General features: G+C 41.9%; 1 protein-coding gene across 2 annotated transcripts in view; it reads left to right on the top strand.

Annotated features, from left to right (window-relative positions):
- The window catches only part of SCARB1 (scavenger receptor class B member 1), a 128,049-nt gene extending 119,866 nt beyond the window's left edge, over window positions 1-8,183 (top strand). The window contains exons 12-13 of one of the 2 annotated variants that reach the window (XM_075833562.1): window positions 600-722; window positions 5,585-5,714. In XM_075833562.1, coding sequence (XP_075689677.1) covers window positions 600-722 — 123 coding nt within the window. In that variant the 3' untranslated portion in view covers window positions 5,585-5,714. Of the gene's footprint in view, window positions 1-599; window positions 723-5,584 lie in introns of both variants that reach the window. The other variant, XM_075833571.1, reaches the window with a different exon arrangement.
- Window positions 8,184-21,263: the final 13,080 nt, after the last annotated feature.

Consider the following 21,263-nt stretch of genomic DNA (forward strand, 5'->3'; position numbering starts at 1 on the left):
CCTCCTTTATAATGTATAATGGCTTCTGCTCCACAGCATCATGAATGTTTTCGATATTGATTTTTCTCTGCCACAATACTAAATGTACTAACTTCTTCTTCTCTTCTGAGTGAAGATTAAATATGCTTATTGTGATGTATAGATTTTAAAAATCTACTTGATTTTGCCTGCAGAAGTGATGGAAATCATTTTTGTAATTTTTCTTTTTAAACCAAATAGGTAATTTAATATACTTTCCCCATTTCCCAATTTTCCCTGGTTTCATCACTAGGACTTTTTTTTTTTTTTTTCATGAGATTTTACTTTTGAAGCAAATGACACAATACTTTCACACAAACGGATTACTTACTGGAATTATGACTGACCTTTTTTTTTTTTTTTAAATAATTTCCTACCCCCCTAAAATTACTTACATGTTCAGATGAGCAGAAATCGTATGAGTATTCTATCCTATCATAATCCAATTTGAATTGCCAATCTTAATGTTATGGATTTGTTTACTTTAATAATCCATTTACCCTCTGCACAAAGGCGTTTTGGGGGTTCCACATTGTAACTTTCTCCATTCTATATTACAAACTAGCCGTATTATTTTTTAGGAAAAATTCTGCTTATTTTGGCGTAGTAATAAAAAGCTTGATGAAAATTATGATATCACTAAAGCCCAAAAAGAAAAGTTGACTGCTTCTAATGGAACTGTGCTACTGGAAGCCAAATTATAGGTGCGTACAAAATAATGTGTGAAGGTTTGTCTTTATTTTTTCTTTACGCATCTTAGGAAAATAACAACGGTATTCTAAAACACATTACATATAATATGTGGTACATTCATGATGGCCACAAAGGGCACTAATTAACGCTAATCTAGATTTAGTATACTGCATGCCTCACAACTAGCAAGTACTGACTTTTTGCGCATGGATGTACGCTTATCTAATCTTTCTTATTCTGTATCCACTGTTAAGCACAATATTGTTGCAATTCAATTCTTCACACTGATAATCATTTCCAATAGGAACTGAATCTAAAGGCCCACGAGCCGATAATCATCAGATACAAACACCAATGAGTGAGCGTAATAATCGCTTAATGTAAATTAAGCAATTAAAATCCTTGTTGATCATTAGAAAAATAGTTTGTGAAAAAAAAAATCCTTTCTCGTTATGGCATTGGGATATGAAAACATTGATCAATATTTGACATGAGATTAAATGCTTTAAGAGGCATGAGTGACATTCGATTTGAGCGACTAAACGAGGAATTTAGAACAAGTATTTATCCGATTTTATGATTTTAATGTGTCTGTAATCTCTGTTCGGACACTTACATCGACCGAACCATATCTGCTTGTGTAAATGGGCCTTAAGGAAATACATTTTATATGCATGCTTCAATATTTCCAATATAATGCTCTAAGGGCCCTTTTTACACAGGCCAATTATCGGCAAACGTACATGTATAGAACAGGGCAACGATCAACGGATGAACGATCATAGTTTTAAATGCCGAAAATATTATTGTTGTATGCAACATATCTTCCTGTAAACGGGGAGACGTGCTGCTGACATTATAGAAATGTATGGGGACGAGCTGTCTCATTGACTGGAGCTTGTTTACGTGGCCCACGTCGGACCGTGTAAAACCACCCTAAATTTAGATTGTTAAAAAAAAAAAAAAAATGATTTTTGACTGGCCACAAAACCTTTACAAATCTAGTAAATAAAGTGCGGTCCAAACCTTCGACATGAGGGGAGGAGGGTGTTTGGGTTTTTTTGTTTTTCTGTTTGCTTTTCCTTTAAAAATAAGTTGGTAGTTTGCAGGAAAATGTCAGCTTCAAATGTATATCCCCTTAAAATATTACAATTCACCATGCTTAAGTATTTACTTATAAAAGGCGATAATGGCCTAGATAGGCATGTTTTAAAATAAGCCAAATGATCCTACATTTAAAATAAAACCGTTACAAATACTATCTAATCATAGTTTTAACTGTACTTGTATTGAGCATTGAGAGCAGAAGATGGCTCATCCATGTACTACGTGAAGGCACTTTATTTGAATTGCTGCCATGTAATACTACATATTCCCTTGTATGGCTGGACGCGTAACTGCTAATCCCCAGGGGTTTCAAAACCAAATCAGTGGTGATCAGCTGATAACTGGACTGGCTTCTTAAAAAAAAAAAAAAAAATTATAATAATCTTCGACAAGTCCCGGGAGTAGAGAAAAAATGTTGGATATAAGTTAATGTTATGTTTGCTTGAAATTAATTATACTAACCCTGTTAAAACCATTTATTAAGTTAATTATTTTGTCACATTTGTTCATGTTCCATGATCTAAGTTGTGATGTTTTCACAGTGTTTAATGTACTACACTTCATACCCCATCATCATACTCCTGTTTTCTAATGTTATGCTTTGCCCAAAACGCATGGAGACAGTTATTTAGGTTTACGTAATTGCAGTCTAGATTTTTCCAAAGAAATATTAGGAAAATGTAATTTACAGAATTTCACAAGGTAGAGTAGCTCTAGAATTGGCAGTGGCTAATGTGTTCATATTACCAAGGATAACTTTGTGATAAAAGGTTTCTTTATACTATGGCTACAAAATGAAAAATCTAGCATCAAAATCTAGTAGGGCTGAAATATTGTGTTCTGTTTCAGGACCAGACGGTTCTTCGTTTTATGTTTTTTGTTTTTTCCTCCCTGCTTTCAAAAAGTCAAAACTTTATTTTTCTGTTGACTCCTATATGGGCTTTCTGATGGTACTATTTAATGTTGTGTGATGTACTAGGAAGCTGGAAAAAAAACCAGAATAGGGTGGAATTGGAAAAAAACTGCCGGTCCACCATTTTCTTATGGATTTCATTTTTACAGTGTTCACTGTACGGTGAAAATGACACATTACATTCTGTGGGTCAGTACAATCACGGTGATACCAAATTTATATAGTTTTTGTTATGTTTTAGTACCTTCTAAAAAAAGTTAAGGGGGTAATTTTTATTTTATTTCTGTGTACAGAGCTGTGTAAGGTGTATTTTTCTACGTGGAAACTTTTTTTTTTTTTGCCCACCTAGGGGGCTTGAACCTGCTATCATTAATTCGCTTATGCCATAGACTGCACTAATTTTGCCATAGACTGCAATGTTGTGATATTGCATTGCTATTGAGACCTGCCACAGGTAGGTGTCCATAGCAATCTTCCTATAGCAGGTCTGGGAGAGTTCCCAGCTCCCTTTAGGAATACCGAGGCTCCCAGCTGCCTTTAGGAATACAGAGGCTCCTGTGATCTCGCCGTGTGGGAGCCGGTGACCGGCCCCAAAGTGAAAGGGGCAGTAAAAACTCCTCAGGTGCCGGTGGTCACATCTGTCGCCGGCATCTGAGGGTTAAATGCTTTCGATCAGAAGTCTTTCTGATAGCAAGCATTGCCGCTGGGTCCCTGCTGTGCTATGTGCTGGGCTATGGCGCCTGTGCTGCTTCTGAGCAGGCACCATTTTTAAAAACCCTTTCCCGACATAAATAGGCATATTAGCGATGGGAATGGGTTGATCTGTGACTGTTAAGGCACTTTTACACCGGCCGATAAGCGGCCGGTGCAGTAAGCGCTGATTAACGAGACATCGTTGATCGGCGCTTGTTTGCGCCTGTCAAACTGAGCTTTTTACAGCGGCCGTTCGGGGTAGTTCTGAAGCGCCGCCTTTTCACGGCGGCACTTCAGAGGAACTTTTCCCACATCGGGCGGGGATCTCCTGAAGCCCGGGCTGTTGCGAACAGCCTCAGGCTTCAGGGCAACGACCGGAGACAACTAGCAGTGGTCTCCGATCATATTTAACCCCTCAGATGCTGCGCTCAATAACGAGCACCGAATCAAAGTGGTTTTGGAGGGAGGGGGCTCCCTCCCACCCCACTGGCATCCCGCAATGCAATCGTGGGGTGTCAATGGTTTCTATGGCAGCCGGGGGCCTAACAAAAGCATGGCTTATCGGATGCTAGTCAGTTTTGCACTGACTGGCAATAAAACAATTACATTATTAAAACCGCACGGTGAATTGCCATCTTCTGTTCATCCTGCCTTCAAAAAGATTTGATAAAAAGTGATCAAAAAGTCGCATGTACTCCAAAATTCTACCAATAAAAACAAGTCGTCCCGCAAAAAAGAAGCCCTCAGACAGCTGCATCGGCAGGAAAATAAAGTTACGACTCTTCAAATATGGATACACAAAAACAAATTTTGAAAAAAGTGTTTACTGTGTAATAATAGTAAAACATAAAAAAATCAATATAAATATGGTATCGCCGCAATCGTAACAACCCGCTGAATAAAATTACTGTGTGGTATAAATAACGTAATAAACGGCTTAAGTTTAAGATGCAAAAAAGAATGGTGAAGTTTCCGGTTTTTTTTACTCTACCCCACCAAAAAAGCAAAAAGTCAATCCATAAATTATAAGTACCCCAAAATGGTGCTATTAAAAAAATACTTGTCCCGCAAAAGAAGTCCTTATACAGCTGTCGATGGAAAAATTAAATAGTTATAGCTCCTTGAATGCAACGATGGAAAAACGTAAAAATTGCTCAGTCATTAAGGTTTCAAATAACTTCGGTATTAAGGGGTTAAACGCTATATAAACGCTTGAAAATATGTTTTTTTAAATAAAAATGTGTTGGTGTCTATGGTAATAAACTTTGTCAATTTTATTAAATTCTTTTTACTTTTTAAAAGGGTACGGCTGCTCTGTATTCTATATACAGAGCAGCTGTATCTTGTGTGATTTCAGTGAATCAGTCAGTCCCCCTGACTGGTTCAGTGTCAGCGGGTCCTGTGTGTCTGACATGCAGGATCCACCTGTAAACTATCACATCTAACTTAGATGTGATCGTTATAGTTTACAGGTGGATCCACCTGCTGTCACTGAACTAGCCAGGCCCATGGGACTGACTGATTCACTGAATCGTGCTAGATACAGCTGCTCTGTATAGAGCATACAGAGCAGCTGTATCTTTTTTTTAAAAAGCAAAAAAAAAAATGTTTAATTAAAATGTATTTACAAAGTTACACACACACACACACACACACACCCACACCCACACCCACACACCACACACACACTTTTTTATTTAAAAAAAAAAAAACTTTACGTAGCCTATAACCTTTTTGTCAGACTGCTTACAGTGGAATCTTGCTGTGATTCATCCAAGTGCTGCTCCACATGGCCACGGTGCCCCTCAGCTCCTCCCTGCATCACAGCCATAGTGCAGCCTGGGAGTTTAGGAAAGCAGCCCCTTCATGCTACAGCGTAGGCACTCCACAGGGTGCTGCTTCCTCTGCTGTGAAGGCCAGGGAGACGTCACAACTGGGGGAATCAGCGGTGGGGCAGAGGGAGCCACAGTAGGGCTGATGTCTGTTCAGCATGCCTTTTAAAATCACTAGTGAGTGTAAGCAGGGCCCCCCTTCAAAAAAAAAAAAAAAAACCCGGACGGCTTCTTTAATCGTCAAATTAAACAGATTTTGAGATGTTGCGGTGCAGAATTTTATATTTAGAATGTTCTAATTTGTGTACTTTTGTTTTCATTTTTTTAGAAACCGGAAAACCTCTTGCAAGACACAGACAAAATAACTCGAGCAGATAAATGTTCTGATGATGCAAATCTTCTTGAAGATTCAGATTATGATTCACCTCAAACGTAATAAATCACAATACCCACTCTAATGGATGCTTTTGAACACCTGTTTTTAAGGGATAGTTTAACTAAGTGGGTACCAGATATTGCTTAAAAACTGTGGGGAAATATCCACACAAAACAAGGGGCAGTCCAAACCATCTCCGCAATGCCCAATGAATGAGAGACTGAAATTGAACAGTGGCATAGGCTCTCCGGACATTCCACAGCAAATCATATGGGGATTGAAACGTCAATTAGAATTATACTAACATGCTGACCGCCTGCAGGTACTCACAGCCACAACAGAGATCCACGTTTTATTTTCTGATCCACATATTTTGCCCAAAGAACCAATGTCGGCAAGGGTCTTGGCATCTGTGGAGTTCACAATTTTCATAAACCGGTGTTCTTTTTCTAAAAGTATATTTAAACACATAACCAAGGTGCTCCCCTAACAAGCCTGGTATGTCATGCTTTTGCAGCTGATGTCATGCAGAAAATGAGCAGTTTCCAGTGCATTAACTTCCATTGATATGAATGGAATGCACAGCAATCTGTGGTTTCTTCCGCTTATTAAGACACAGCTCTTCAGTTAGTGCCGTGTGATCATGGGGTCACTCACTAGGGATTCTTTTTTTTTTTTTTTTTTTTTTTTTTTTTTTTTTAATGGCTTCAATTCTATCAGCTTTAATATACAGGGCTAGTAATCACACCCAAGTACCAGTGTGGTGCAGTATGTACTAAAGCTGGACACACTACTCCGATTCGCTTTGTACTTAAAATATGAAAAGTTCTGTTTCTTTACTCAATTTAGAACGTCATTCCATTTATAAACGCCTTGAGAAAATTGTGGCATGTGGTAATCCCGTTTATTGATGCCCAAGTCAGAACATCTTATCAAAGCTTTGTGTTTTTCAGTCTTGTGTTATGTTTACTAAGCACTTACCTGCTTTTTAGCAGGATAATCTGCGCTTCTCTCACATTATTTTTCATTCAAAGTTACACGGTTTATAGAAGTCCAGGAAAAAGCTGATTTTATTTGAATCCATTTTTGTGTCCCAGCTCTGCTCATCTACTAAAGTGTTGCATTGAACCTCTCAAGCCATTATTATACCACAACCATCTCAGGGTAATGTTTGTCATAACATAAGGTTACATTCACATATCTGCATTAATCATGCATATGAGGAAAACCCATCAGAGGAAAGGGGTTCCTGCTTTCCCCTGATGGGATCTGATCCCGGTTTTGGCTGGAAATATGTTCTCTTCATGCTGACTGGTAATACTGCTAGTGTGAATACAGCCTAAGCAACCAGCATACTATAACTTTACTGTGTCCATAATTGTAAAAGTGTGCCGTAATCCCAGAATATAATATGGTCTTGGGATCAACGTGGAGTGTTGGTCACTCTTGAGTCTGCTTTAACAAGAAACCATTAACGGCCTAGGTGTTTTGCACAGAAAAGTGTTACAATACACCAAAAAAATTAATCCATTAATTTTTTTTTTATTAAATGGAGTCCTGGTGCCTTTTTTATATCATTGTGAAAAGTAATTTATAAAATTAGCTTAAATGTAAATTATATTGATGTAATTCATAAATGTGTATATGTGACTGAATATGAAATGTGTACAAATCTATTTTATAGCATAAAATCAACTTTTCTGTATCCGATCTAGCTATACAAATCACTGGGCTTTCTTCATTCACAATAACTGACTATATTGACTTGCAGTTCTATTCTAGTATTAAGATGAAATGTGCAGGTTTTAAGAAAAGGTCCCTTATGATGCTGATGTTTCAAGAGGTGTATGTAATTCACAGCACCAAGTTGGGCTATGTGAGCCTATGGGAAAAATATTTTACAATGCAAGAAATTAATAAATCTGAGTTGACATATTTTTCCCATTGGAAGTTGTACAGTTTTTCGCAGAGTATTTTTACACGAAGGGAATACAAGGCAAATACGCCACATGTGACTGCACCTTCATACACTGCACCCGTTTCCACCTACCAGAATTAACTAGCTCACTGAGCGAAGTCTGGATTACAGAATAACATTCCGAACTTTAAGGCCAAGTTCACGCAAGGCAGGTCTGCTATAAAAACATGCATCAAACTGCACTACAGCCCAGCCAAGAGTGGATCCTGAAGGGAGGGAAAGTACAATGAAGACACTTGTTCTCCCCCCCCCCCCCCCCCCTGTTTTTAATTCATGAATTCTTTTGCCTAAAAATTATGCTTAAAAAAAATCTGCACTATGTGAACCTGGCCTAATTTAAAGCAGCAACACATTGAAATCTGCAACTAATCTATACATCAGTACCATTTTCAAGCCTTGTTGAAAGCTGCTGTTTCTAGTCTTAACCTTGTTTCACTGTTTTCAGGAGGTGCAATATATTTCTCACTGCAGTTCTATAGTGTAATTTTTTTTATTTTCATATCTGTATTCTGATCACCATACAAATGGAAGTAAAATAATTGGAAAAAATATAAAGTCCTGACTTTGTTACAATGTCTTGTGTTGGTGTTTGTTTTATTTATTTTTTTAAATCTATTAAAAATTAAGAAAACCACAGCATCCACTTAATATTACATTTGGTTCAAGTGCTATGATAGTGTATAGTGGAACACAAGCCATGTCGAACTGGATGTAGACCTATGGTCGTATATAATCTACTAAGGCTGGGTTCACACGACCTATTTTCAGGCGTAAACGAGGCGTATTATGCCTCGTTTTACGCCTGAACATAGGGCTACAATACGTCGGCAAACATCTGCCCATTCATTTGAATGGGTTTGCCGACGTATTGTGCAGACGACCTGTAATTTACGCGTCGTCGTTTGACAGCTGTCAAACGACGACTCGTAAATGGACTGCCTCGGCAAAGAAGTGCAGGGCACTTCTTTGCCACGTAATTTGAGCTGTTCATTGAACTCAATGAAGCACAGCTCAAGATTTACGAGCGTCTCAGACGGCTCGCAAAATGCGAGGAGGAGCATATACGTGTGAAACGAGGCAACTGTTAACAGTCTGTCTTTTCACACGTAAATGCCTCTCATCGTGTGAACATACCCTGTTTATGAATTTTTTCTGAATCTGAGCCAGAAGACTCTCGACTGCTCTGTCCCTTTCCTTTTTGATATGAGAACAAATGCTAATCAGATGTCCTCTCACAAAGGCTTTATGGGCATCCCAAACTACCTGAGAAGTGTCCGGTATGGCATAAAGTTTAAAATATTCCTCCAATTTTCCTGTAATATTCTCCTTTACATCCCCTCGCCCCAATACCGAGTCGTTAATCCTCCACCTTGGAGATCTGCTTTGTATTTTTGCTAACTGCAGGGACATAAAAACCGGTGCATGATCTGAGTGCACTCGGGAGCCTATGTCTGTGTTTGTGCAGTATCTAAAGTTATGTTTATGTAGGAAAAAGTAGTCTAATCTCTGATAGGAGTTGTGCATAGGAGAATAAAAGGTGTAATCCACCTCCGTTGTATGAAAACCGCGCCGAACATCAACCAGGCCACGGTCCTCCAGAAAAGTCTTAACCTTTCTCAACGCTCTATATGATAGAGCCGATTTCTTAACAGACGAATCCACTAAAGGATCCATAACCAGGTTGATGTCTCCCCCCATGATAGTCATACCTTCTGCCACTGCGTCCACCACTAGCAGGACCTTACTTAACCACATTACCTGCCCAACATTTGGAGCGTATAAATGTACAAAAGTTACTATTTGAGTGCCTATCTTACCCTTCAATATAATATACCTGCCCTCTGGGTCTAGAGTAGAAGATAGATAAACAAACGGTACTGCCTTTTTAAAACCCACGCTGACCCCCCTGGAGGCAGCGCTATTACTCCCACAGTGGAACCATACCGGGAAATGAGAGAAGGAAAGATTCGGGTAATGATCCTTCTTAAAATGTGTCTCCTGCAGCATAATAACATCACAATTTGCTTTTTTCATAAAAGAAAAAATTTGACAACGCTTTGAGGGGGAGTTAAGGCCCTTCACATTATATGTCACAATCTTCAGAGCAGCCATATTACAGTGCATAAGCAAGTTACAGCATCACACACCCGACCTTGAAAAGTGCGTATATTACCGGTGATCTTTTCAGTCCTCTGTGAGGGTAAACTATGGAAAGTAATATTCCCTGTCCCTAGTATTGCAGGACCAGAGACATCATACATAGACAGGACATTAAGTACCCCCAACATACCGGGAAAGGGGAAAACAAACAAAAATAACAAGGATTGGGGACAATACCCCAACACGGAAAATAATAACAGTAGTGGTTCACACAGAACCTTCCAAAAGGGGGAATCTGGTAAGTTAACCATATATTATCACGATCAGCCATCCGGCCATAGCAGTCCACACCATGGCGAAGTAAAGGATATAAAGATATAACTCTTGCGTTACAACGCTGCACTTCACGGTAGATCTTCTCTCTCCCCTGCCAATCTGCGCGAGCCCACTCGTCCCGATTTCTTCTTACTACGTTGACGTTTGGGAACCGGAACATCTTCCCATGGTGTCAAGTGAGCCGTCGCGGGGAGAGACGTCAAATCCAAGACCGGATCCCAATCTTCTATATCCAGAGGTTCCATGTCCAGATGGGCATATACGGATTCCAAATCTGCCACGGAAGAAATAATCATGCGGCGACCCTCATAGAAAAATGATAATCCAAACGGGAATGACCAGCGATAAATTATATTTTTATTCCTCAGATGATCTGTGAGCGGTTTCAGATGGCGGCGTTTTTGGAGGGTACTTGCAGCTAAATCTTGATAGATGGAAATAGCAGAACCCTGTAGAGTGAGAGCAGTTGCGTTTCTTGCTTTAGTCAGCACAGCGTCCTTATCCATGTAATTCAAGAATCTACAAATTACATCCCGTGGAGGATCAGAAGCAGTGGGTTTAGGTCGCAAGGCTCTATGAGCCCTTTCCAAGACAAGATCCGTAGGCGTGTTGGGGCCAATAAGTGAACGACAGAGTCCCTTAATAGTCTCCATCAGTGCTTCAGCAGGAATAGATTCTGGCACCCCCCTGAAACGCAGATTGTTCCTGCGGTTTCTGTTCTGATCTTCTAGGGCCCGGAACACTGAATTAAAATGATTCTGACATGAGGAGAAGCAGTGTGTAACTGCTGTATTAAAATCCAGAATTGCTGCTTGAGTTGCCTCCAGCTTCTCTACCCGCTGTCCCACATGTCTCACGTCTTGTTTTATATCTGCCAAATCTTTAATCACAGGCTCCAGAGCCTTATTCAGTACCTTGGTGAAGAAGTCTCTTGTGAGGGGCAGGTCGGTTGAAGTGCTGCCTGCATCACTGCCATCGTCTGCTGCTCCAGCTTGTCCCTCCTCCCGAGAACGAGAGGAGGACGGCACCATCTTGGCCTAATGTCCTCCCGCACCCACCGGCCCCCTTTTTACAAACTTCTCTATCACCTTGCGTCCCGACCGTTCTGGGGGGATCCTGGTCGTCTCTGCACTTACTACCGCCGATCTTGACCATGGTAAGTGGGAACACGCTGTCTTATGCTGTGAATGAGCTGTCGGTAGTTACGGAGCTCAGCAGCACACGTCCATTCAGGTCCGTCGCTAGCTCCGCCCCCGTGTGAACATACCCTAACAGTGAACCTCTGTTACCACATAGAGGTTCTGTCGCATAGATTCCATTTACATGGGGGTTAGTAAGTCTGATGTCACAGACCTCCTAACATAAAATATCCCTCATCATGGCTGTCATTCCACCTGCCGCAATGTTACAAACACCTAGAGTAACATTTGTAAACAAATGTCTGATGCAGATCAATGGCGGAATACCATAGTCTGTCTACGAACATTCACCTCTTCCCACTGCGGCCACTTTTGACCTTCCTGACAGAGCCTCATTTTTCAAATCTGACGTATCTCACTATGTGGTAATAACTTTGAAATGCTTGTACCTATCCGAACGATTGAGATTTTCTCGTGACAGTGTACTTTGTTACTGGTAAAATTTATCGAAAAACTTCTAAAATTGGCATCTTTATAAATTTAAATGTATCGGCTTGTAAGACAAATGGGTATATCACACAAAATAGTTGCTAATTAACATTTCCCACATCTACTTTAGCTTGACATCCTTTTTTGAACATCCTTTTATTTTTCTAGGAGGTTACAAGGCTTAAAACTTTAGCAGAAATGTCTCACATTTTCAAGAAAATTTCAAAAGGCTATTTTTTTCAGGGACCAGTTCAGTTGCGAAAGTGGCTTTGAGAGGCCCATACGATACAAACCCACAAAAAATACCCCATTTTAAAAACTGCACCCCTGAAAGTATTCAAAACCGCATTTAGAAAATTTCTTACCCCATTAGGCATTTCACAAGAATTAACGCACAGTAGAGGTGAAATTTACAGAATTTTTTTTTTTTTTGTAACCCAGAAGTTTTTACCAGAGAAACACAACTCCATATTTATTGCCCAGATTCTGCAGTTTTTAGAAATAGACCACATGTGGCCCTAGTGTGGTACTGGACTGAAGCACAGGCCTCAAAAGGAAAGAAGCACCTGGAGGATTCTGGGGCCGTCTTTTTAATTGGATTATATTTTAGGCACCATGTCAGGTTTGAAGGTCTTGTGATGCCAAAACAAAGGAAACACCCCACTAAAGACCCCATTTTGGAAACAACACCCCACAAGGAATTAATTTATGGGTGTAGTGAGCATTTTGACCCCAGAGATCTTTCATAGATTTTATTAGAATTTGGACGTGAAAATTAAAGTTTCATTTTTTGCGATAAAATGTAGGTTTGGCTCAAAGTTTTTCATTTTCTCAATAAATAAAGGGAAAAAAAAACAATATTTGTAAAGCAACTTAGAGTACGGCAATACCCTATATGTGGTCATAAACCCGTTTGGGCACATGGCAAAGCTCAGAAGAGAAGGAGCGCCATTTGGCTTTTGGAGCAGATTTTGCTGGATTGGTTTCTGGGCGATATTTAGCAAAGACCTTGTGGGACCAAAACAGTGGGAAACTACACCCCTCAAGGTATTCACCTAGGGGTGTAGTGAACATGTTAACCCTGCATGTGTTTTCCAGAAATTAATGTACTCTGTTGCAGAGTGAAAATGGCGATTTTTCCATAGATCTGCCAATATTTCGTGCCCAGCTTGTGCCACCATGAAAATACAGCATAATAATTAGAGAGCTGTGTTTACCGGTTTTAGAAATGCCCTACATGTGGCCCTAATCTTTTGCCTGGACTATCAACTGGGCTCAGGAGTGAGAATACCGTGCGCAAATGAGGCCTAATTTGGCGATTTACAAAGTATTGGTTCACAATTGCAGAGGCTCTAATGTGAAATAATAAAAGAAACCCCTAAAAGTGACCATTTTGGAAACTACACCCCTCAAGGCATTTATTAAGAGGTGTAGTGAGCATTTTTACCCCACAGGTCTTTTCCATAAATTATTGCGCTGCGGATGGTGCAAAGTACAAATTGCAGTTCTTCCCTAGATATGCCATTTCAGTAGCAAATGTCGTGCCCAGCTTGTGCCACTGGAGACACACCCCAAATATTGTTAGGGTTCTCCCCATTTTGGCGATGCCATATATGTGGAAGTAAACTGCTGTTTGGGCACACTGTAGGGCTCAGTAGGGAGGCAGCACCATTTGGATTTTGAAGCATGGATTTTGTTTGGTAGTAGGTTTTTTTGAGGTTTTTTTACTGGTATTTTAGTTTATAATATGGGTATACATGTAAGCTGGGTGGAGTACATCAGGGGCATAGTCAGGTGGTATAGTAATGGAGTAAAAAAATCTATAGGTGTATGTAACGCTGTGAAGCAATTCTTACTGCACAGGCCGGTGTCGCACTGATAAATGGTGTCCTTTCTTATCCCCCCTTTTGGTCCACACACCGCTCCTTTTGCAGTTTGGGGAATTTTGTTGGGAAAGTGTCTTGGTATAATACCGGTGCCCTCGCTTTCAGCAGATATGTTTGGGCTCTCTCCTTCCTGGTACTCTAATTTTAGGGCCTTGATAATTCGTCTCTTGAAACAGAAGAATTGTCCCCCTCTGACCTGCACAACTGCATATTTTTCTTTGCTGACTTATGGGAGCCTTCACTTTCTTTTCTCAGACTTGGTGGTATGAGGGCTGTTTACAGTGGCGTAACTGCAGCCGTAGCGGCTGCTATGGGGCCCACGGCATGAGGCCCCCACCATGGCCGGAGGCTCCACTAGCACCCGCTATGGCTGCTACAGTGCGACGCCACTGAACACTACGGCAGAGCAGGGAGGTATCTCCCCGCTCTGCCATTAAACAAAAGACATTTATCCCCTATCCACAGGATAGGGGATACATGTGTGATCGCTGGCATTGATAGGGAGAACGGGGGACTGAAAGTCCCCTGAAGTTCTCAATCACAAACCTCGGACTTCTGGGGTCTGTGTCGGCAGCTCCGTAGAAATGAATAGAGCGCCGGTCGCGCTTGTGCGCATGCGTGGCCAGCCCTCTTCATTTTTATTGAGCTGCGCAGACGCCGGAAGTCAGAGGTTAGTCATGGAGAACTTCGGGGGAATTTCGGTCCCCCGTTCTCCCTTTCGCTGCCAGCGATCACACATGTATCCCCTATCCTGTGGATAGGGGATACATGTCTTTTGTAGGACACACTGTAGGTCGGATCTTTTTTGGGGCGTTGGGGCTGCATGGCGTTACCTACAGGGGGCTGTATAGATTTACCTACAGTGGGGGCTCTATGGCGTTAGCGCCATACAGCCCCCACTGTAGAGAGCTCCATACAGCCCCCTCTGTAGAGAGCTTCATACAGCCCCCTCTGTAGAGAGCTTCATACAGCCCCCTCTGTAGAGAGCTCCATACAGCCCCCTCTGTAGAGAGCTCCATACAGCCCCCTCAGTAGAGAGCTCCATACAGCCCCCTCTGTAGAGAGCTCCATACAGCCCCCTCTGTAGAGAGCTCCATACAGCCCCCTCTGTAGAGAGCTCCATACAGCCCCCTCTGTAGAGAGCTCCATACAGCCCCCTCTGTAGAGAGCTCCATACAGCCCCCTCTGTAGAGAGCTCCATACAGCCCCCTCTGTAGAGCACGCCATACAGCCCCCCCCCGTAGAGCACGCCATACAGCCCCCCCCCGTAGAGCACGCCATACAGCCCCCCCCCCCCGTAGAGCACGCCATCCAGCCCCCCCTGTAGAGATCTACAAAGGGGGCTGTATGGCGCTATCTACAGGGGGGGGGGGAGCTGTAAAAAAGGCACTACCTACAAGGGGGGGGGTTGTGTGACACCCAGGGGAGGGGGGCCCCAGTCAAAAGTTTGCTATGGGGCCCAGTCTTTCCTAGTTACGCCCCAGGCTGTTTATTTTGCTGGATGAACAGTATTTTTTTTTATTGGTATCATTTTGGGGTACATGCGACTTTTTGAGCACTTTTATATTTATTTTTTTTTATTTTTTTTGAGGCAAGGTGACCAAAAAACACATTCTGGCATGTGGTGTTTTTTTTTTTTTGTTTTTTATACAGCTTTTACCACAGGTTATGAATTTACATGTTAACTTTATTCTGCGGGTCAGTACGATTCAGACAATACCAATTTTTTTAACACTTTTTTTTTTTTTATTTTTTTTATTTTTATGTTTTACAACTTTCACAAAATAAAAATTACTTCTAAGAACCATAACTTAATTTTTTTGTCTATGGAGCTGTATGAGGGCTTGGTTTTTGCGAGGCGAGCTATTTTTTAGAAGTATCATTTTTGGATATGTGCAACTTTTTGATCCCTATTCATTCCAATGTTTGGAAGCCAAAGTGACCCCAAAATGCAGTAATCTTGGCATTGTTCAAATAACAATGTTTTTTATAGAGCAGGCAGTTACAGGCGCGGTGATACCAAATAGTGTATGTTTTGTTTGGTTTTTTTCAATCATAAAGGACTTGATAAGGGGAAAAGGGTGACTTGTGTTTTATTACTTGAAACTTTTTTTTATTTTATACAACTTTTTTTTTTTTTTTTACTCCTGTTGCCATAGTAGTGCATCACAGGGCTGCCTATTTGCTACAAACCACTGAGATGCAGCGATCACTTTCAATTGCTGCATCTAAGGGGTTAATGGCAGGGATTGGAGCTAGCTCCGGTCCCTGCCATTACAGCAGGATGTTAACTGTAACATGGAGCTGACACCCACCGCTGAAGACGCCGGCTCAGCTCCTGAACCGGCGCCATGTTGCCGTCTGCTATGGAAGCCTTTTGAGCCCTGCCTCTGGGTGGTTCCTGCGAGGCTTCTGTAGCCAACAGGCCGGTATTAAACCTGCGGTTACTATTGCAGCCACCGGCACCAATTGCTGGGGTGCCAGTGGCTATACAACCCTCAGATGCTACAATCTCTTGAGCACAGCATCTGAGGGGGTTAATTGGCTGGATCGGAGACTAGCTCCAGTCCTGGCCGTTTACAGCAGGGTGTCACTTGCAACTTATAGCTGACACCTAGCGGTAATGGTGCGGGCTCTGCTCCTGAGCCCACACTATCACCGTAACTATACTGTGCTTTGTGGAAACACCCTTCGTGTGTGTGTGTGTGTGTTGTGTTAAGTAGACAAAGAGAAACTAAAATAGCCTGCAGTCTCTCCCTTCCAAGAATGTCCAGTCCCAGGTAAATATCGCATGATATGCATTCATATAGGATTGACATAGTGGGGTTGTGCCTGATGCCAAGTTGTGGGTTGAAAACACGTGTGTAACTTATCTTTATCATGCTGAGGTAGTAAAAACCTGAAACCCCAGACCTGAGAATTTCTGGACCCTTTTTTCTTTATGGTGTGTTTCTTCCACCCCGTTCATCTTATCCCAAAAAAAAAACACGGAAAGTCGGTAATTGTGGGTGCTTCCATACTTGTAAAATTGCTTTCCTACCAGCTGCTGCTTTCAAGTGCATTATATGAATCTCTTGTCTCGTAAGTTCTTGCCTTCCTAGATCTGTGTCCCAAAATTGCCCACAAAGCGTTCAGAGTGACTGTACCAGTATTATTTGCTTTTGCAAACTCCCTAATCCTCTCCCAGAATCTCTGGATCTGTGGGCGTATCCATAGGCAGTGATATCGGTTTGCTTCGGTTTGTCCACATTTAAAACAATTAGGGTATGTTCACACGAGGGCGTCCGTAACGGCTGAAATTACGGGGATGTTTTCAGGAGGAAACATCCCCGTAATTTCAGCCGTAACGGCATGTGCAGGCGCTTGAACGCCGCGTCCATTACGGACGTAATTGGCGCTGCTTTTCATTGGAGTCAATGAATAACGGCTCCAATTACGGCCAAAGAAGTGACAGGTCACTTCTTTGACGCGGGCGTCTATTTACGCGCCGTCATTTGACAGCGGCGCGTAAATTACGCCTCGTGTGAACAGACAAACGTCAGCCCATTGCTTTCAATGGGCAGATGTTTGTCAACGCTATTGAGGCGCATTTTTCGGACGTAATTCGGGGCAAAAACGCCCGAATTACGTCCGTAATTAGTGTGTGTGAACATACCCTTAGAGGTTGTGTATATACCCATTCTATGAGTATGTGCACATACACTAATTACGTCCGTAATTGACGGACGTATTTCGGCCGCAAGTCCCGGACCGAACACAGTGCAGGGAGCCGGGCTCCTAGCATCATACTTATGTACGATGCTAGGAGTCCCTGCCTCGCTGCAGGACAACTGTCCCGTACTGTAATCATGTTTTCAGTACGAGACGGTTGTCTTGCAGTGAGGCAGGGACTTCTAGCATCGTACATAACTATGGTGCTAGGAGCCCGGCTCCCTGCACTGTGTTCGGTCCGGGACTTGCGGCCGAAATACGTCCGTCAATTACGGACGTAATTAGTGTGTGTACACATACCCTATGTTTGTTCTGAGGAGTCAGATATGCCCTTTGAATTACCTTGAACCACATTTCTATGTACCTTACGGAAGGTAGGAATTTAAAAGCATTGGTAGTGGCTTGTTTTAACCCCTTAACGCTCCATGACCTACTATTAGGTCATGCTAACTGTAGCGTTCGCGCTCTGACCTAATAGTAGGTCATGGAGTAAACACGGCGGCGTTCGCGCGGGGCGCGTTCATGAGCTGTGATAGCTGCTGTTTCCGACAGCAGACTATCACTGCTCAATGTGCCGGGACCGATCGCGAAGCTCCCCCGCCGATTAACCCCTCAGAAGCCGCGTTCAATAGCGATCGCGGCTTCTTAGGGGTTAATCCGCCATCGCCGGCCTGCTACACGATAGCGGCCGGCGATGGTGACTATGGCAACCGGACACCAAACAATGGCGTCCGGCTATGCCATAGACGGAAGCCTAGTGGGTCCTGACAACGTCAGGACCCACTATGCTTGCTGTCAGCGAGTAGCTGACAGTTCTAATACACTGCACTACGCATGTAGTGCAGTGTATTAGAATAGCGATCAGGGCCTCCTGCCCTCAAGTCCCCTAGTGGGACAAAGTAAAAAAGTTAAAAAGAGATGTGTAAAAATAAGAAAATAAAAGTTTTAAAAGTAATAAAAGTAAAAATCCCCCCTTTTACCTTATCAGTCCTTTATTATTAATAAAAATATATAAACAAACAAACTATACATAATTGGTATTGCCGCGTCCGTAACGGCCTGAACCACAAAATTATTTTGTTATTTATCCCGCACGGTGAACGCCGTAAAAAAAAATATTAATAAACCGTACCACAATGACAATTGTTTGGTCACTTCACCTCCCAAAAAATGGAATAAAAAGAGATCAAAAAGTCGCATGTACCTAAAAATGGTATTGATGGAAACTACAGTTCGTTACGCAAAAAATAAGTCCTCGCACGGCTTTATTGATTGAAAAATAAAAACGTTCTGGCTCTTAGAATAAGGTAACACAAAAAGTGAATGATTGTTTACAAAACGTATTTTATTGTGCAAACGCCATAAGACATAAAAAAAAACTATAAACATCTGGTATCGCCGTAATCGTATCGCCCCGCAGAATAAAGTGAATATGTCATTTATAGCGCACGGTGCAAGCAGTAAAAAAAAATAGAATAAAAAAACAATAGTAGAATTGCTGTTTTTTAGTCACCACGCCACCTAAAAATAGAATAAAAACTGATCAAGAAGCCGCATGCATGACATGAAAACTGCAATGGATTCCTCAAGGGGTCTAGTTTCCAAAATGGGGTCACTTTTGGGGGGGGGGGGGGGGGGGGGGTTTCCAATGTTTTGGCACCACAAGACCTCTTCAAACCGGACATGGTGCCTAATAAAAAAGAGGGCTCAAAATCCACTAGGTGCTCCTTTGCTTCGGAGGCCGGTGCTTCAGTCCATTACCGCCCGAGGGCCACATGTGGGATATTTCTCTAAACTGCAGAATCTGGGCAATACGTATTAAGTTGCGTTTTTCTGATAAATCCTTTTGTGTTATAAAAAATATGGTATAAAGAGGATTTTCTGACAAAAAAAAAAAAGTAAATTTCACCTCTACTTTGCTCTAAATTTCTGTGAAACACCTAAAGGGTTCATAAAATGTTTCTAAATGCTGTTGTGAATACTTTGAGGGGTCTAGTTTCTAAAATGGGGTGTTTGATAGGGGTTTCTAATATATGGGCCCCTCAAAGCAACTTCAGAACTGAACTGGAACCTAAAAAAATAAATAAATGAGGCAATACTTCGCTTCTCACATTATACTGGTAATGAGCCGTGCCCACCCCGAGATTACCCCAGTTTTGACCGTTTGTATAAACTGAGACCCCTATTAGACCATTTCAGTGCCCGGTTTTCCCAAGCATACACCCCCGAGAAGTGTATTTCTATTGATGAGTCCCTGGTACATTTTAAAGCGAGGGTTCAATTCCGCCAGTACCTGCCGGGTAAGAGGGCAAGGTATGGCGTGAAGATGTATAAGCTGTGCGAGAGTGCATCAGGGTATACCTACAGATTTAGGATATATGAAGGAAAGGCCACCCCCAAACCAGACTGCATCCTGGACTACAATAGGTACATGGGAGGGATGGACTTGTCAAATCAAGTCCTGAAGCCCTACACCGCCATGCGGTGTGGTATAAGAAGCTGGCCGGGCACATCATACAGATGGCTTTGTACAATGCGTACGTGCTACGTCGATGTGCAGGCCAGAGGGGAACTTTCCTGGAATTTCAAGATCTAATCTTTAGGGACCAGGAAGGGGGGGCACCCAGTACTTCTGGAAGCGAGGCCACACGCATCGTACCAGGGCAACACTTTCCAGGAGAAGTTCCCCAAACCGGTGGAAAGGGAAAGAGTCAAAAGAGGTGCAGAGTCTGCTATAAGAGGGGGATAAGGAAGAACACAATATACCAATGTGACACGTGTCCCGAAAAACCAGGGCTCTGTATAAAAGATTGTTTTAAAATGTATCATACATCCCTTGATTTTTAATTTACCCTGATGCAGTCCGCACAGCTTACCCCCCTCATCTTTCCCTTCTGAGCCCTGCCGTATGTCCAGGCAGCTGATAACAGCCACATGTAGGGTATTGCCGTACCCAGGAGAACCCACATTACAATTTAAGGGGTGTATATCTCCGGTGGCGCATGCTGGGCACAATATATTGGACACTGAAATGGCATATATATATATATATATATATATATATATAACATTGCAAATCTCACACTGCACCATCTGCTGCGCATTATCTTTTACACAGTACCTGTGGGGTAAAAATGCTCACTACACCTCTAGATGAATGCCTTAAGGGGTGTAGTTTTTAAAATGGGGTCACTTCTCGGGGGTTTCAACTGTACTGGTACCTCAGGGGCTTCTGCATACATGACTTAGCACCAGAAAAGCTCCAGTAGGCCAAATGGTGGTCCTTTCCTTCTGAGTCCTCGCATGGGCCCAAACGGCAGTTTATCACCACAAATGGGGTATTGCCGCACTAAGGACAAATTGGGCAACAAAATGGGGTATGTTGTTCCTTGTGAAAATAAGAAATTTTGATCAAAAATGACATCTTATTGGAAAAAATATCATTTTTTTCATTTCACAGCCCAATTCAAATAGGTGCTGTGAAAAAACTGTGCGGTCAAAATGATAACAAAACCCATAAATGAATTCCTTGAGGGGTGTAATTTCCAAAATGGGGTCACTTCTGGTGGGTTTCCATTGTTTTGATATCTTAACACCTCTTCAAACCTGGCATGCTGCCTAAAATATATTCTAATAAAAAAGAGGCCTCAAAATGCACTAGATGCTTCTTTGCTTCTAGGGCTTGTGTTTTAGTCCACGAGCGCACTAGAGCCACATGTGGGACATTTCTAAAAACTGCAGAATCTGGACAATACATAGTTAGTAGTATTTCTCTGGTAAAACCTTCTCTGTTACAGAAAAAAATTTAATAAAATTGAAATTCAGCAGAAAAAATTAAATTTGCAAATTTCATTTCCACATTGCTTTAATTCCTGTGAAATGCCTGAAGGGTTAAAAAACTTTCTATATGCTGTTTTGAATACTTTGAGGGGTCTAGTTTTTAAAATGGGGTGTTTTATGGGGGTTTCTAATACATAGGCCCCTCAAATTCA

Source organism: Rhinoderma darwinii, chromosome 1 (genome assembly GCF_050947455.1).
Source record: "Rhinoderma darwinii isolate aRhiDar2 chromosome 1, aRhiDar2.hap1, whole genome shotgun sequence".
NCBI lineage: Eukaryota > Metazoa > Chordata > Amphibia > Anura > Rhinodermatidae > Rhinoderma > Rhinoderma darwinii.